Source organism: Grampus griseus, assembly GCF_964374135.1.
Source record: "Grampus griseus genome assembly, chromosome: 2".
NCBI lineage: Eukaryota > Metazoa > Chordata > Mammalia > Artiodactyla > Delphinidae > Grampus > Grampus griseus.
Window position 1 is genome coordinate 78,095,898 of NC_139018.1, and position 17,077 is coordinate 78,112,974.

The following is a 17,077-nucleotide window of genomic DNA, read 5'->3' on the forward strand; positions in this document are numbered from 1 at the left end:
TAGTACACGGATCACGTAAAATATTGTTCTGATCAAATGAGGAAAACCACCTCCTCCTAGCATCCCAAATGAGGCCAAAGGTCTTAAAGGAAGGGGGCTAGGGTCCAGGGAATTCTCAAAACCACAAGAAAACAGGACGATAAGTTAGATGACTCCTGCCCGAGGTGCACACTTCCCAGAATAGCGTTTTATAAGCTCTCTGTTAGTGGTGCCAAACAGATTTTATTGGTAGGCCAGATGGTGTGTACTTGACCGAGAACAAGGCACAGTTCCTGCCTTCAAAATGTTTATAGTCTAGTGGGGAAGACACACAAGCTAACAAGGCAATTTTTAAGTTAACGTTGAAAAGTGCTGTGATAACAGGAATTAGCAGGGACTCTTGGAGACACCCAGGTGCTGAGACTTAGGGGAGGTCTTTAAGGAAGTGATATCTGTTTTGAGACTAGAAAGAGGAGTATGAACAAGGAGGTGTGAAGAGGGGCTGGGGAAGAGTTTTTGAAGAGGGACAGTTTTGTAGACAAAAGCCTAGAAGCAAGAGACTGTGGCCTGTTCTTTTATTTTATGAAAGTTTAGGAGAGGGAGTTAGCGATAGGGGAAGGGAGAAATCAGGCTGGAGATGGAGACAGAGGCCAGATCAGAAAGTGCCTTGTAAAGCCGTTTTAGAGTTTGGAATTAGTCCTAATGGCAGCAGGGAAGATGGAATGTGAAGGAAAGCTGGCAAAGTAGCCTGTGTGGAGAGGAGAATAAGCGGAGATGGCCTGAGACATGCAAGACACAAAGCTTGTATTAAACAACTCGGGGAGAAAGCACGCCGGACTGGAAAAGACAGTTGAGGCTCTGCTGGTCTCCCGATGTGCCTACAGTTCGTGTCCCTCTGGGTGTTTCTCAGCTGAGATCCTCTATTAGGTATAGTTGTGGAGCTTGTCAAAACCCAACCCAACCATGCCCTCGTAAACATCTGCTAAGATAAGCCAAACAACATTAAGAGAATCTTTACAAATATGTGAAGAATTTGATCATGTACACGCGCGCGCACGTGTGCCCACAAGCTTTAAGCTGCAGAGGAAGGTGGGTAAGAGCATAAGCGATGGTGATTGTTTCTCCCACCTCAGTGCTGCCTTATCCAGTACCTTCCAACTCACACCCTTTGGCATACCCCAAAGATGAGTTATCTAATTGCTGCCATGTGAAACTCAACAGGGACTTTCAATTCAAGTACTTTCATGTGTTCTTCCTGTGCCATTTTCCATGGGAGTAGAGGGTCTAAGATTAGGACATACCTGACCATTTTCTCTTTGATTCAAGAGGCAAAACAGAGCCCAGCCCATGCCATAGCTACAGCCATAGCCAACCTCAGTGCCAATAAGACCGAAATGATAGCGTGAAAGACACGAACGCACTTCAAAGCAACAAGTCCAAAGTTAGGGATAGCAGGGGAGCATTGCCATGATTCTTATCCAACCATCCGAAAAAAAGATGCTTTGGAATTTCAACCGAAAGTGACAATTGGGAAGTAAAATGTACTTTTGTTTACCATATATTCTAGGAAGCAGGAACAGAAAAGAGTGTGTTCCCCCTGCCCGAACCACAAGATTTCTTTCTGGCCTCCCAAGTCAAATTTGAAGACCTTATAAAAGATTTGAGAAAACTGAAGAGGCAACTAGAAGGTAACAGGCACACTGTTCTGCTATTATGATAATAGATAGGATTTTTTAAAATGATTTAAGGGGATGATTTCTATATGGCTCGGGGAATGGAATGGTGAGAGTTCAGTTATGGTACACTACCTCAGGACACTTTCCATCTCTGTGCACAATTTGGAAGCAGTGTATTTACACATCTTTCTCTTTGATTGGTGTTAATTAGTGTTTATTTTATATTTATATATATATATATATCTTGTTATATCTACATTTTCCAGCATGGAATAGATATAATTTTAATAAAAATAATAACAACCCTTTTTTTGAATTCTTACTGTGTTCTCATACAATTCTTCTAACGACCCGAATAAGCAGGAACTACACTAACTCCATTTTATAGATGAGAAAAATGAGGCTTCGAGAAGCTGTATTCGCACAGCCAGTGAGAGGCAGATTGGTTCTGATTAGAAAATCTCATGCATTGCATTTTCTAAGCTAGTTTACTATGTGCTGCCTTATCTTTCTGTCTCTCACTCTTGCTCTTGCTCTCCCTGTGGCGCGCGCGTGCGCGCACACACACGCGCGCACACACACACACACACACACACACAGACGTGCCTATATATTTCGTTTATGTATATGAGTCTAATAATGATGGTAAGACCCGTAGTAAACAGTCTGTTTTAGTTTAATTTACATTTTTAATTATCCAAAGCAAAATGCTGAAAGCCCTTTTTGGCTTTTTTAAAAGGTGAAAATATGTCTCTCGGGCAGGAATTTTCCTTTGGCATTTCTAGAGCCTTGTGTTTTCACTGTGGAGACATCTCCTTGTCCAAGAATATAAATACTTGCCTTGGAGCTTGTATAACTCCAATTGAAGAGCTCTGTGGAGGATTTAGGGAGCGTGTTAATGTGGAAATGGAGCCCAGCACGCCAAAAGCAGAGCTTGAGGAAATGAAGAGCTTGCACCAGGAATATTTTACACTAAGACATAAAATAAACATTTTAAAAATGTTTATTGTGAAAGAGTGCTCAGAAATCTAAGTCTTAGAGGACAGCTTGGAAATGGAAGTAAAGTGGGAAAGATCTGCTCCCGGTGGCAGGGAGAGCCATTTATTTTTACTTTGGGCATAGAACTTGCTTAAATAAGGATAGTGGTTACAAGTGAATATTTTTACCTTGTAAATTATTTTTAAAGGAACATGCGGGTTTTTTTCCCCTCCTGTCGATGTGGTCGAGAGTGTGAATTTCAATGAATGCTTCGTTCAGGAATGTGATACGTGACCTCGTGATCATTCTTTTCCGTCTCCTCAAAAAGGGGCGGTTTGATCCTCGACTGAGTTGCGGGGCTTGAGTTTTATTCTAAGAAAGCGGAGTAGCATCACGTAGCAGTTTTTTTCTACCTCTCTCCAGTGGCAGAATTAGGGCCAGCCCAGTCCTCAGGGTGGCTTTTGCAGTAGCAGAGAAGACCTGTGCTTGTCCAGTCCCTGGCCGCCATCCCTGCATGCCCATCCTCTCTCGTCTTTTGGTCCTTGTGAGACCCTCTCGTATGGTCTTTCGAGCAGAAACCTGATCTACGTTGGATCTTTCCTCTTCGCCTGCCGTCCCTCCACGGCTGCCTTTCTCAGGCATCCTGGCTCAGCCCACTCCCTTTGATATCCCTGTGTGTTTGATGATAAATAACAAAGGGATAAGAAGAGTGAATTCAAAGGACCGTGTAGAGGCAGGGGTGCCCCCAAACCTCTGCAGTGGATGTACCTTATTTTCTCTAGGGAGATCCACGGTGTCATTCCGGATCTCTGAGTACTCCACTGACACTTTCCCCAGTCAATTTTAAGGAAATACAAGACCTTCTGAAGCTGGAGGAGCTGCCTTATGAAGGAAGACTGAACGCTACCTCAGTTATTTTTCTTCTTTGCGTGGGACGTCACCACAAAGACGTGAAGTGTACCACCAAGGCAAAGGAGGAAACCGGTGCTGTCCCACACACATTGAATATTTAAACAAAAAAATGCCCTGCTAATCTTTAGAGATGCCCGTGTTTTTAATACATGAAAGGTACCTAGTAAATATTTAAAGAAAATACAGAACGTGGGTTCTCTAATGAATTTCTTGTCCTTCCAAATCCCATCTGGCGAGATGGCCAGAGTCGTGGCGGCCCGTTTCATCTCACTTCCCCGTTCAGTCTTCAGCTCCGTTTCCACAAGGCCTGGGTGTGAGCTGAGATGGAATGTTTAATTGAAGTGGACATAATTTTCACACATACAGCAAAGATTTGATGAGGCTTTGAGGTTTATTGTAGCCATTAAAGTGTCGTGGCTGCTGGCAAAACCCCAGAAAATGTCTAAAGCTAAACCAGATGTGATTAGAAAATTTCAAGAAGGCTCAGGCCCTAGTTCTCCAGGCAGGCATAGCCCTTTAAAAGAAAATCATTTGGGGTAGCAAGGACCACACCTTAACAATCAGGTGGGAATTAAACGATGGTTGTTGGCTGTATAGATGTCACTAACAGCGGTAGAGGTTGTCGATGAGCATCTTTCCGAGAGACCAGAACTTCCAACGGCACTTTTATGTAGATAAACATAGCAAGGAATTGAGGATAATTGTATCTGCTACAATGGATCGCGTGAGTATTATCAGGTGCTTTACACAGACCGTCTCTTTAAATCCTTACAATGACCCTGTGAAGCAGATATTGCTGTGCAGCTCTTACAAGAGGCGAAAGCTGAAGTTCATGACGCTCAGGTGACCTGCCAAGTTACCTCACAGGTGGTGACCTAGCCTCATTGAAACTAGATACGACTGTGAGGCACGTACTCACAGCTTGCCCTGTTGCTGGCCCAGAAGTCTCCGTATCGGATCACAACAGAGAGATACCTGTTCAAGGCATAAAGCCTCGTGAGGACACACAGGACAGAAAGAGTTAGTGAATGTGTGTGCATGAGCACAAGGGCGTGCACACACACGTGCCTAGAGCCCATACATGTAGACCCTCGGATCAGATAGGGACTTAGGAAAGAACTTCGTTTGTGTGTGGGGTATGGGGAGTGGGGAGACCTGAGAGAGATGGATTATCAAAGCGAATAGTACTGCACAGGATTAAGAACTCAGGCTTTGGAGTCAGATATGTACTTGCTACTGGTTTGGTGAAAGCAAGCAAGATCTTGTCGAGTAACATAACCATAAAAAGTATTGTCTCACCTGTAAAATAGGGCAGTTGTAACACCAACATCATAGGAGGTAATGAATGCACGGTCCCTTAGTAAGGAAGGCTTCAATGAAGCTGATTAGGCATATATGCCTTTTACTGGAAAACAGACACCTTGTAGAATCAGGCCCATATTGTTGAGGGGCCAGCTGGCTGTGTTTGTGGAGAACCTAATTTCCAGAGCGCTACAAACCAAGCCCTCGGTGCTTAGGAATGTGTTCCATATCATGTTTACTGTTCTGCATCCCTTAAGCGGACAATACTTTTGATTTCCTTGATGCTTTGATGATACAAGTAATATCTGGGAGCAAATAACAGCGACCGCTGCTCTCTTTCTCATTCTTTGACCTCGTTTGCTAGCCAGAACTTTGAAGGTACTCTCACCAACTCACGTGTGGTAGGCAGAGTAATGGCTCCCAAAGATGTCCAAACCCTGATCCCTGGAATCTGTGAATATGTTCCCTTACATGGCAAAAAGGGACTTTGCCGACATTGAGATGGGGAGATTATCCTGGACCATCCAAGTGGGCCTAATCTAATCACACAAATCTTGAAAATGAATCTTTAAAAGCTGACGACTTTCTCTGTGGTCAGCGGGAGATAGTACAGTAGAACGATCAGAGAGATGCAGTGTTGCTGGCTTTGAAGATGGTGGAAGCGGGCAGTGAACCAAGGAATGTTGGAAGCCTCTAAAACTGGAAAAGGCAAGGAACAGATTCTCCCTAGAGCCTCCAGAAGGGAATGCAGCCCTGTCAACACCTTGATTTCAGCTCAATGAGACCCATGTCAGACTTCTAACATACAGAACTATGAGGTAATAGATCTGTATTGTTTTAAGCCATTTAAGTCTGTGGTAATTTGTCATAATAGCAATAAGAAACAAACACACCAGGCAATGCATTCTTTCTGATTGTGCCAGTTAGGCACGCGCGTGCACCCCATTGCCGAGGCTGTAGGTGTAGGATTTCCCAACTAGTGACACTCACCAGTATTGCATGAAATATGAATCGGTGCTCTCTAAAAAAGAGTCTGTAGTCTGATAAACCTGGAAATGCTCTATACTAAAAACAAATCACAGGGACACAGTGCATATGAGCTTATTAAAGGCTCTGGGAAGTCCTGTAGTAAAAAAAAAACAATGAAACGGTTTAACCCTGTTTAAAGCAGGATTTCTCAAAACATGAAACATTGTCTTTTTTTCTTGCACTGAATATACTTAGTAGTATGTTGTTGTAGAATATGGATTCTGTAAAATATTGTTTAAGAAGAAGGGATGTTGATATTACTATTGATTTTTAATATCAAGAACGGAGTTGTTGGTTAAATGGTCATTCCTGGGTGACCTTAATAGGAGTAACTGTGATGAATAGGTATGGCCTTTGCCCTATAATAGTTCTCTTCATACTCCCTGGCTGCATTGTCCTAACTGGGTTTGTTATCCATGTAAACAAATGCAGTAGAATAGGTCACATTCTCTCTGATGTCTTGAGCTTGAAAGCCAAAATGAACAACTTTAGTGTTACAATTACTCTAGTATCACTGCTCTCAAATCCACATTTGTATAACATGATCCTGTGACTGTATTTCATTATGAAAAATTCTTTCTGGCTTTCCAAGTAGGAAAGCCGAATTTTTTGGTTGGAAATGACAGGAACTCTTCAGATAGGTGTTGAGAAGTCAGCCTATTGTGAAAAGTTTAAAGATTAAAATAAATCGCCCTTAGTAGCTAATGAGACTTATTTAGTATCCCGTATCATTAAGGGTAGGATATTTAATCAGCTAGCTGTGTACTAAATCTTGCCTTGAAAATGATACATTATTGGCCCTGTTATTGCATATATGAATTGGGAAAATGTAATCAGTAGTTAACCCTCAGTGTAAGATAATCAAACTTGTTTGAGAATGTTGGCAGAGATGCAAGTGAGTGTGTGTGTGTGTGTGTGTGTGTGTGTGTGTGTTTTAAGGTAATTCTGATGATGTTCTTTTCTCTAAATATTTAAGACTATATATTCGAACATGTCCTTTCTTATGTACCATTTAGAAATATTTAGGAATACACTTACACAGTTTTGGAAAGACAAGGAGTCTCTGTTGACTTTTTTGATATCTGTTATCACTCCATAAATGTTTTATCTTTCAAATGTTTATCCTGCAATGTTAACTCTTATAAGCCTTCTATAAATGAGATGCTATGTGAAATGCACAGTCCCAGCATTCAATAGATGTTGAACTCTTTATTGTAAGTTTGAATAGTAGTAACATCTCTAACTCGACATTGAAGTACACCCGTCACCTCTTTAGCCATAGTCGGTCCCCACGTCCTTATTTTAGTGGAGTGACCAGATTAGCCCAGAAGGATCCAAATGAACCTCTTTTGTACCTGAATCTAAGTTCTACCTTCAAATCTAAGTTGCAAGATACATACATGAAAGTTACAGTTCAAGAAAGAGAAAGGGGGTGTTGGTAGATTTTTTTAAACTGTAATCAGTACGTCTTCCAGATGAAGCTGGCTGACTGAACTCATTCATTTAGCTCCACTCCTTTCTAAAAGCCCACAGAAAAATTAACATTTATCTTATTTAGAGGCACACAGTCAATACCAATATAATCAGCTGAAAGAGGAGGAATTAGGGAGGGAGCCGTACACCTACACGTATAAAAACAGGAAATGAGAACATTTATACGTGGTGGTTTCTCATGGCCCTGGGCAGGGACTGGTGTGGTGGCAGTAGTTCAACGATTTGGATATGCATATGAAATCATACAATTAGAACTAGGTTCAGAAACATAAGTTATAGATAAGTTATAGTCAACTCTCAACTGTAGGTTGCTAGATTAGCGAGGTCACGGAATAGTGATAGTCTTTAAAAAGTTAATGCATTAGTTTTCACATGAATCAGTATGAGTCAGCTATGCTATTTACATGTTGGAAAACCTTTCCTATTTGAAACTGCATGATAAGCAGTAGACTACCTACTGTTTCTTCTGCAAGGTGGAAACAGTCCTCTTCTTTAGGTACTTAATGAACAAATTAAGTGTCTGGACAAATACATTGATGTGAAGTATTAGTGAGGTGATGAAGGGTGAGGCGGGTTTGGGACTCTGAGCACCGATGGCATCGGGAAGGGAAGCTGCCTGCAGGAGTGTTGGTATCTCCAGCGATGGAGGGAGGGCAGAGGGCTGGTTAGCAGAACTTGCACTTCATCTTGCCCTTGACCACTTTTTTGTTAAATGTTTGATTTGGGATTATGTGTGGTGTCCTTCCCGCTTCCTATTACTGTAGTTAATCAAGAGCTGACTGTGAGAAGTGAGGAGAAATGCTAATAACTGGTATTGCTGATCTACTAATGAGTATTCAGGTTTGTTCCACTGCGGGGAGGAGGAGGGGTCCTGTCCAGGCTCCACTGCCCAGGTCTTTAATGCAAGCTCACACCACGCCACCGTCCTCTTGTACTGTCTCCCTCACAGCCATGCTGGTGCCTCCCCGGTCCGGATCTGTCCACCACTTGGATGAAAGTATGCCCTTCTGCAGATTTAGTCAGTCAGTACTGTTGAGCCCCAAACAGAACTTAAGAAAAGTGATGGCCTATTGATATTACCTCAGGAAGCAAAAGAGACCATTTAAAGAAGGCCTGTAGTGACTATTCCTTTGAATTTGCAGTAGACACAGTTGGGAAGTACCAAGCAGTGGGGGGAAGGGGCCGTCAGTGGAGCATTCCACCCCCAGTGCATGCTATATGGGGGTGCCCTTAGCATTGTCAGATCTAGTAAATAAAATCCAGGAGGCCCAGTTAAATCTGAATTTCAGACAAACAAGACTTTTTAAAACTGTGTTTTAAATAATGCACAGGACATGCTTATACTAAAAAAAAATATTCCTTGCTTATGTCAAATTCACACTTAACTTGGTGTCCCATCTCTTATCTGGCATTTCTGTACAGAATTTAAAAGCAATAATAAAACCAACTAAAAGTTAGCTATTTTTTTAACTTTATTGAAGTATAGTTGATTTACAATGTTGTGTTAATTTCTGCTGTACAACAAATTCATTCAGTTATACATGTATATTTTTTTCATATTCTTTTCCATTGTGGTTTATCACAGGATATTGAATATAGTTCCCTGTGCTATACAGTAGGGCCTTGTTTTTTATCCATCCTATATATAATAGTTTGCCTCTGCTAATCCCAAACTCCCAACCCTTCCCTTCCCCACTCGCCTCCCCCTTCCCCTTGGCAACCACAAGTCTGTTCTCTATGTCTGTGTGTCTGTTTCTGTTTCATAGATATGTTCATTTGTGTCATATTTTAGATTCCACATGTGAGTGATATCATATGGTATTTGTCTTTCTCTTACTGACTTACTTCGCTTATTATGGTAATCTCTGGGTCCATTTGTGTTGCTACAAATGGCATTATTTCATTCTTTTTTATGGCTGAGTAACATTCCATTGTATATATGTATATATATACACGCACCACATTTTCTTTATCCGTTCATCTGTTGGTGGACATTTAGGTTGCTTCCGTGTCTTGGCTATTGTAAAGAGTGCTGCTATGAACATAGGGGCGCATGTATCTTTTCAAATGATAGTTTTGTCCAGATATCTGCCCGGGAGTGGGATTGCTGGATCATATGGCAACTCTATTTTTAGTTTTTTGAGAAACCTCCATATTGTTTTCCATAGTGGCTGCCCCAATTTACATTGGGGGTTCCCTTTTATCCACACTCTCTCTAGCATTTGTTATTTATAGACTTCTTAATGATAGCCACTCTGACTGGTGTGAGGTGGTACCTCACTGTAGTTTTAGTTTTTAGCTCACTTTTTATTACCGTGATGTGCTGGCAGTATTAATCTCAGTGATCAAGTCCTTTTCCCTGCAAGGGTGGACCGTGGACACAGGTGCAGTAAACATGTCCAAGGATATGGTGCGTGGCCATTTCCACCATCACTAACGACAGCAGTTACCATTTAATGGGCATTACTAAATACCAGCATATTTGCTTGCATCATTTCTGTTTCTTAAACTACTTTGATGTAAGTCCTACCTGCATTTTAACAGTAAGGAAGTTAAAGCAGCTTTGCTACTGATGACAGAGTGAGATCTGAAGCAGGTTTATCTGATTGCAAAGCTTATACCCTTTTCACTGTACCATTCTTTCTTTTCCTGTTTGTAGGCACTGACAATATGATCGGAGTGGTAAAGCTTGAAGTTTGAATTTAGGCTTTTTCTTATCTCTACTCATAACCACTCAACTCATCTACCTGTTGTAATTTCTATCCTCCTGTCTCCTCCCTGTCAGTCTCTTTTGGTTTCTCAGTCTCTTTCGGTTCCTCTGACACTCTCTCTGTCTCTCTCTTTGGCAGTGAATTACCTAGCCTATGTTTTATCCCTTCACGACCTAGAAGATAAGCAGACAGGTCTGATGTGGTTAGCCAGACGAATAGCAGGGTAATACAGGGCCATCCCAAGGCACTGTGTGGTTTGGACTCCATTACTGTCTCTTTCACTTGTGGACATTGCATGGAGCGGGGTTCTGACATAGATGAGAAGGTGAGGGAACTTCCAGGACTTGTCAACTCACGCAGCAAAGCAGACTGTTGCTTCTGTGTTTGGGACCAGCCCTGACTCTGCAGGAGAAATGACTTCTGCCACCGAGCATTATCAATGGCTTTCTCTCCATATAAGTATAATATTCTTTAAGAGAAAAAGAGAAAACTAGATCTCATCGTGAGAGTGAATATTTATTACTCATTTAAGCGTGGTCCATAGGCAATATGACTGTAGTAAGGAGTGAAGAAAGACTGGAAAACTTTTGGAGGATTCTGAGGAAAGATGGCCAACTGAACATTCATTTGGATTGAACACTCACATTGGAATTCAGTTCCTCTTGAAAATGACTAAAATAATAGTATAGGGAGTTCTTTTAAAGCATAAACTCAAGAGCACAGAATGAGAGAGAAAACCATAACCACAAAGTTTCTGAAGCTAAAAAAGTAGATGGACAAGTGGTAAATGAATTAACCAAACAAGACAGCTGAATTCTAACCCAGGAGTGGAGAAAGGTGAGAAGCAAGCCAATTTTTACCACACTATTCATACACACCACAGATTTATACATAAATCCATATATATATATCCATAAACATTCATATATATTCATAAGTAAATCAATGAAATCATTTTTGAAAATTTCCCAAAATGATGGATACAAGTTCCTAATTTTAAAAGGCCCAAAGAGATGTCAGCACAGATCCATACCTTTGTATGAACATTTCAGAATGCTCAGGATAGAAAGAAAGCTTACACACTTCTAGAAGGGGAGGAGGTAGAGGGTGGGATGTGGGAACAAATTACTCAGAGAATCAGGGAGCAGAATGGCTTCAGACTTTCCAACGGCAATGCTAGAAGCTAGAAATAGAATTCTGATGGAAAATTATTCCCAATCCAGAATCTTATATTCACCAAATTATCTATCCAATATGAGGGCAGAATAAAAATGCTTTTAGACATGTAAATTCTAAAAGAAAAACGTATTTCCCATGCATCCATCTTCAGGATGCTACTAGAGAATGTGCATTACCATGAATTAGGAATGCGACGGTGACAGGAAATGGAAAATCCAACAGAGAAGAGAAGTGAAGGGATCCTCCAGGTTAGGCAGAGAGCCCAAGATGCCAGCCAGGCATGGAGAGCAAACATTCCAGGTTAATTAGATCAAAAGAATCATGGTGAAGGTTCTTGAGGAATATACAGTTAACGCGTCTGCTATATCTGAATGTTTTGACAAGATTTACACAGCTGGCAACAAGTTTGGCATTCCTTTAGTAATAAGTACATAGAAAACAGCAAATTAGGGGGAAAAAATCATTCATTCTGAAGGTGAGGGGGTTTGCAGGGGGGTGGGGTGGGGGACGTTTAGGACAGGCTAATCAAAATTGACATATGTCAGCTGGGGCTGGAGTTGTTTTTGCCAAGTCATAATAATGGCAACACTGAGTACTGGTCTAAGCAAGTCATGGTAGTGCTGTGTTGAGAGGCAGCTCATGTATGGTGGGTGTGAGGAGAGGAAAGAGCGCCATCATTTTCAGGGCATAAAGAGAAAAATCAAAAGGTGCCGATAGAAGCTTGTTAGAGACATGCAATTAAGTGCTGGATTCAGCAGGTAAAATTGGTATAATGGTTGCCTCTGGGAAGGAAGAATTGGGTGAAGTTGTTGGGCTGTTGATTTACAGAATGCATAGAATACATTTATTCTTTTAACTGGTGCCTGTGTAACTTCGATAAACGTACAAAACCCAAACCAAAAAATAACAATAAACCGAAGCATTTGTAAGTGATTGTTGAGTTAAATTTCAACAGCAGAGGCTGATGTGTTGAAAGTAGTGCTGGCCGGGATTTAGGAGATGCAGTTGAAAAATGTAGTTCTGCCTCTTCCTAACCACGTGATCAGCCGTGCAACTTTGACAAAATCACTTAACCTCTGTGAGCCTCCGCTGGAAAAAAGCGGAGCTGATCATCCCAGCCTGCCCAACTCAGTGCAATCGGAAGGGTCAGACAAGCAGACGGATGAGCAAGTACTTGGGAAGGTGTGGGAGGTATTATCTGAACTCATTGAGAAGCCGTGCAGTTTGCAGTTTGCTCAGTTCGCGCTGGTGTGTCCTAGAAGGGAGAGGGGGGAATTGATCCATTAGGACAAGCCTGGCTAATTTATCACTCTTTAGGAAGCTCCAGAAGACGCGACTGGAACGATTATTGACCATGCCTAATTTATTAGCTCTTTCCTCCTTCAAAGCCCATTTGTCTGCGGCAGGAGTTTGCTAAGTCTGAACTCTGGTACAGCCCTGGATACATTAGCCAGAGTCCTGGCCGTGTTGCCATGGTGTTAAAAATATTTAGTTTTGCAAGCAAAGTGTTCAAAATAATAAAAGAAAAACTTTGATATGATTTATTTTTGTAAAATGATTTCAACCAAACAGACCCAGGAACTGGGGTAAGGATTTCAGAAGGGCAGTGGGTGTAAGATGTTGATCAGCGTAGCGACTTTTGATGCAAAGCATTCAATTAAGCGCAGCACCGTGGGTAAAGGTCACACATTTCCCAAATGAAATGCCTTCAAAGACAAGTTGTGCAGAAAGGAGAGAGGATGTGGAAACCGAAACCTGATTCATCCGTTTAATTAATGGAAGAAGTTCGTGTTGTCCTTTGATTGTGACATCTCTAGGTGGGAAGCATGAGTTATGATGTCCTGGTTTCTTCTCCTCAGTTTTCACCCTGTTTCTACCCTTTATTTATAAATCAACACAGTTAATAGAATTTATTATTTTTTTTCTTGGACAAGAAACAAAACATTGAAAGAAAAGCTAGCCTCATGGAAAAGTCTGTGTCACGAGTCCTGAATTCAAATTCTTGCTTCACAAGCTGTGTAACCCTTGGCTGGCTTCATCCCTCCCCACCTCTGTATCCTTGTATAAGGAGGAGGGTATCCCAGCCTTCCACACTGGTTGCTTGAGAGCGTTAATCAGGATTATATGAAGGAAGTCCCCAGCGTATAAGCAAGATATATAATGCTTATTCCTGGTTCCTTTCATGCCCTCATATCCAATATCCAGTCCACGAGCAAATCCAGTTGACTCTTCCTTCAAAACGTGCCTTGAATCCGTTTAATGCTCTCCGTCTCCACGCCACATTCCTAGTCCAAACTCTACCCCTTTCTCTCACATGGGCCAGAACAACAGACTCCTAACAGGTTTCCCTGCTTCCACACCTGCCCTCCCTTTAATCCAGCCTCCGAACACCAGACGGGTCAGGCCACTTTCTTTTTTCATAGTCGTTGCTCTTGGAATAAAATCCAGCCTCAAAACTTGTATCTGTGCCTTGCAAGTTTCTCCAAGATTCAACCACTTCTACCTCTCTTGTCTCATTTCATGCTGCCCCAATCCCTGCCTGCCCACTAAACTCCAGCCTCACAGGCTTTCTTTGTGTTCGAGCCCAGTAAGCTTGCTTTAGGACCTTTGCAGTAGCTATTTCTTCTGCCTAGAATGCCCTTCCTCTGAATGTACCCATGCGTGGGCCTTCACTGACCACCCAAACTATAGCGGCCACTTTGAATAGTCCCTCTCTGTTATAGCCCCCAATTTCTTATCTTCTATTTCTTTGTAAATAGAAGAGGCCTTTTTGGTGTTTATATCTACTGTGATGATCAGTACCTACCACATAGTTGTTGCTCGGCCAAAAATTGTTGAGTGGGTGAATGAGCAAATGAATGAATGGTAGAAAAGATGCAGCTCACTCAGTTAATTGCTGACCTTGCTGTAAGAGAGGAATTAGATGATTTCTTTAAGGGCAAAGATGTCAAACAATCATAAAAAGGCAGAAGCTTTAGGGAAACATTTTAAAGCGACTCAAAGGGAGAACTGATGAGGTCGTGGGTCCCTCACACACTTCCGACTGGAAGACTCTGTTACGATAAATGGGTAGGATAGGTGCCATTAGAAAGGGTTTATGCTACATGATTTTGAAAGTACATTCCAACTCGGAGTTTCTAAGATAATGAGTATTACTATGCTATTTCAGTGCATTCTGGTGTTCTCCTTATTCAGTAAGGGTTATTAAGTTCTTCCCTAGACTTCATTAGGACAGCTGAAATTCCCTGGACTTCTGACCATTTATAGGATATAAAAGTCAACTGTAAGATTGTATCAGATTTAGGTCTCAGGTATTCTCTGTCTAAATGGCTCTCAAGGATCTGCTCTCGCATTAATCCATGCCTCAAAAATTCTAGCATTGATACCATCTAGAAGTAAGCTTTATAGAGTGGAACTCTTATCCAATGTGGTTAGTTAATGGAGAAAAGATGGCCCAAATCAGGAATCACAGAAAATGATACTTGCATCCCTAACCTTTCATTTAAAACAAGCTAAATATAGCATCATTTGTCTATTGATGCAGGGCTGACACCTCTTCTTGAATTACAGATCTGTTAAATAAAGTTTTGTGGGTCTTCCTACATATGCCACATCTATAACGCGATCACCTGTGATTTCCCTTTCATATTTTTTTCCCTTTCATATTTTTGAAGTGGAGTCATGGCTCTTGAAAATATCACCACCAAATCTTTCTAGATATTTATAATGGTTCTCAATCTTTTAAAACTGTCTTGCCCACACCTTTTTAAAAATGAACATTTTCTTTTTGGTATAATTTTAGATTTACAGAAAAGTTGCAAAGATAGCATGGAGAGTTTCCATATAGCCCTTCTCCACTTTCCCCATTATTAACATCTTAACTTGTGTTAAATTCATCAAAACTAAGAAACTGGCACTGATACATTTCTGTTAACTGAACTCTAGTATTTATTTGAACTTCATCAGTATTTCCATTAACGTCTTCTTTGTGTTCCAGAATCAAGCCCTGAGTTCCACAGTGCACTGAGGTACTATAACTGCCCAATCTCCACTGGTCTCCCACACCTATATTAAACAGCAATATTTTGGCTTCTTCCACTTTAATCTATAGAAATAATACTTTTTCTCAGTCGTAGTTCTACAATTCACCATCAAGTGATTAAATTATGTAATTACAATAAAGAGAACAACTAGCATAAACAGGTTTGGAAACAACACAACTATTCTTTATAAGGATTCTACTCAGTGGTGGGGAGAATTGCCCAGAGAAACCAGAGAATAGCCTTCCGGCTGCAACCGTGTGCCGTAGGAATCAGGTAGGAGGAATAGAAAAGAGCACTGATTTGGCAAGTCCATTCATGGAATGTTTTTCATATTTCCCGTTCAAAAAAAAGAAAACAAAATTAATATAATGCCGATGCCTTACCTGTGTGTAGAGCTCCATCCTTTGGAGTGGGTAGGGCAGGCCTATATAGTAGAGAGAACAGGTCTCCAAGATAGGAAGCAGTGTGGCCAGGCATGGAACTTGAGTCTTTTGATTGCCAAGCCAGCGCTCAAGCTACGTTACCATAAACTTAATGGCAGGTCAAAACATTTTCTTTACAGAAATAGATTCGTGGGTGGTTTTGTGAATGTTACAGTATTTTCCTGCCCAAGTAAATTGTGTATCTTGGACCCTGTGGAAGAGTCACAGTCCACAAGTGGATTCTTTTTGTGTCAGATATCCAAATGAGTGAAGTTAGAGGGAGACCTCTTTAGCCCCAGTAAAGGGGATTGGAATTTTTGCCAACGTCCTTATCTTTCCCAGATTTCTGGGCCTCGGCGTGGCTCTTAGCTGGACAGAGGTCGTGGACTCTACTTTTTAGGTAACCATGGAAAAATCAGTGACCCATCCCACCCCGCCAACCCAGGAATCAGCAGCCCTGGTTGATGTCCCCTCTGTGCCACTTAATAACCTAACCTCCACCTCCCCTCCCCTGGCCTTCTGTTTCTCCATTCAGAATGAAGCTTTGGGACGGGTGATTTTTAGCTTGCATCGTCTTGTTCCTTACCTTTTACGAAGCGTTTTCATAGGTACTCCGCATTGTTTCTAGAACGTCCCTACACCAGCATACCTTGTTTTACGCTTCCTTTATTGTGCTTTGCAGATACTGTGCTGTTTGCACAGTGAAGGTTTGCGGGTCATGCAAGTCTGTTGGCGCCATTTTTCCAACGGCATTTGCTTCCTTCATGTCTCTGCGTCACATTTTGGTAGTTCCCACAATATTTCAAACTTTTTCATTATTATTGTATTTCTTGTGGTGATCTGTGATCAGTGATTTTTGATGTTACTAGTGTAACTGTTTGGGACACTATGATCCATGCCCATATAAGACAGGAACTTAATCAGTAAATGTGTGTGTTCTCACTGCGCCAACTAGCTGTTCCCCTTCTCTCTCCCTCTCCTCTGGCTTCCCTACTCCCTGAGACACAGCAATATTGAAATTAGGCCAATTAGTGACCCCACAATATCCTGTGAATGTTCAGGTGAAAGGAAGAGTCTCTGTAACTCAAAAGCTAGGAATGATTAAGCTTAGTGAGGAAGGCTTGTCGAAAGCCGAGATCGGCCCAAAGCTAGGCCTCTTGCACCAAACAGCCAAGTTATAAATGCAAAGGAAAATTTCTTGAAGGAAATGGAAAGTGCTGCTCCAGTGAACACACAGATGATAAGAATGTGAAACAGCCTTATTGCTGATATGGAGAAAGTTTTAGTGGTCTGGATAGAAGATCAAACCAGCCTCAACATTCCCTTAAACCAAAGCCTAATCCAGAACAAAG

At 41.5% G+C, this 17,077-nt stretch overlaps 1 protein-coding gene across 3 annotated transcripts in view; it reads left to right on the plus strand.

Moving 5' to 3' along the window:
• Positions 1-17,077, plus strand: part of FMN1 (formin 1) — a gene marked incomplete at both ends in the record, with an annotated part of 397,602 nt that overhangs the window by 254,018 nt on the left and 126,507 nt on the right. For all 3 annotated transcript variants that reach the window (XM_082646837.1, XM_082646838.1, XM_082646839.1), the window contains one exon: positions 1,547-1,667. In XM_082646837.1, coding sequence (XP_082502963.1) covers positions 1,547-1,667 — 121 coding nt within the window. The remainder of the gene's footprint in view (positions 1-1,546; positions 1,668-17,077) is intronic.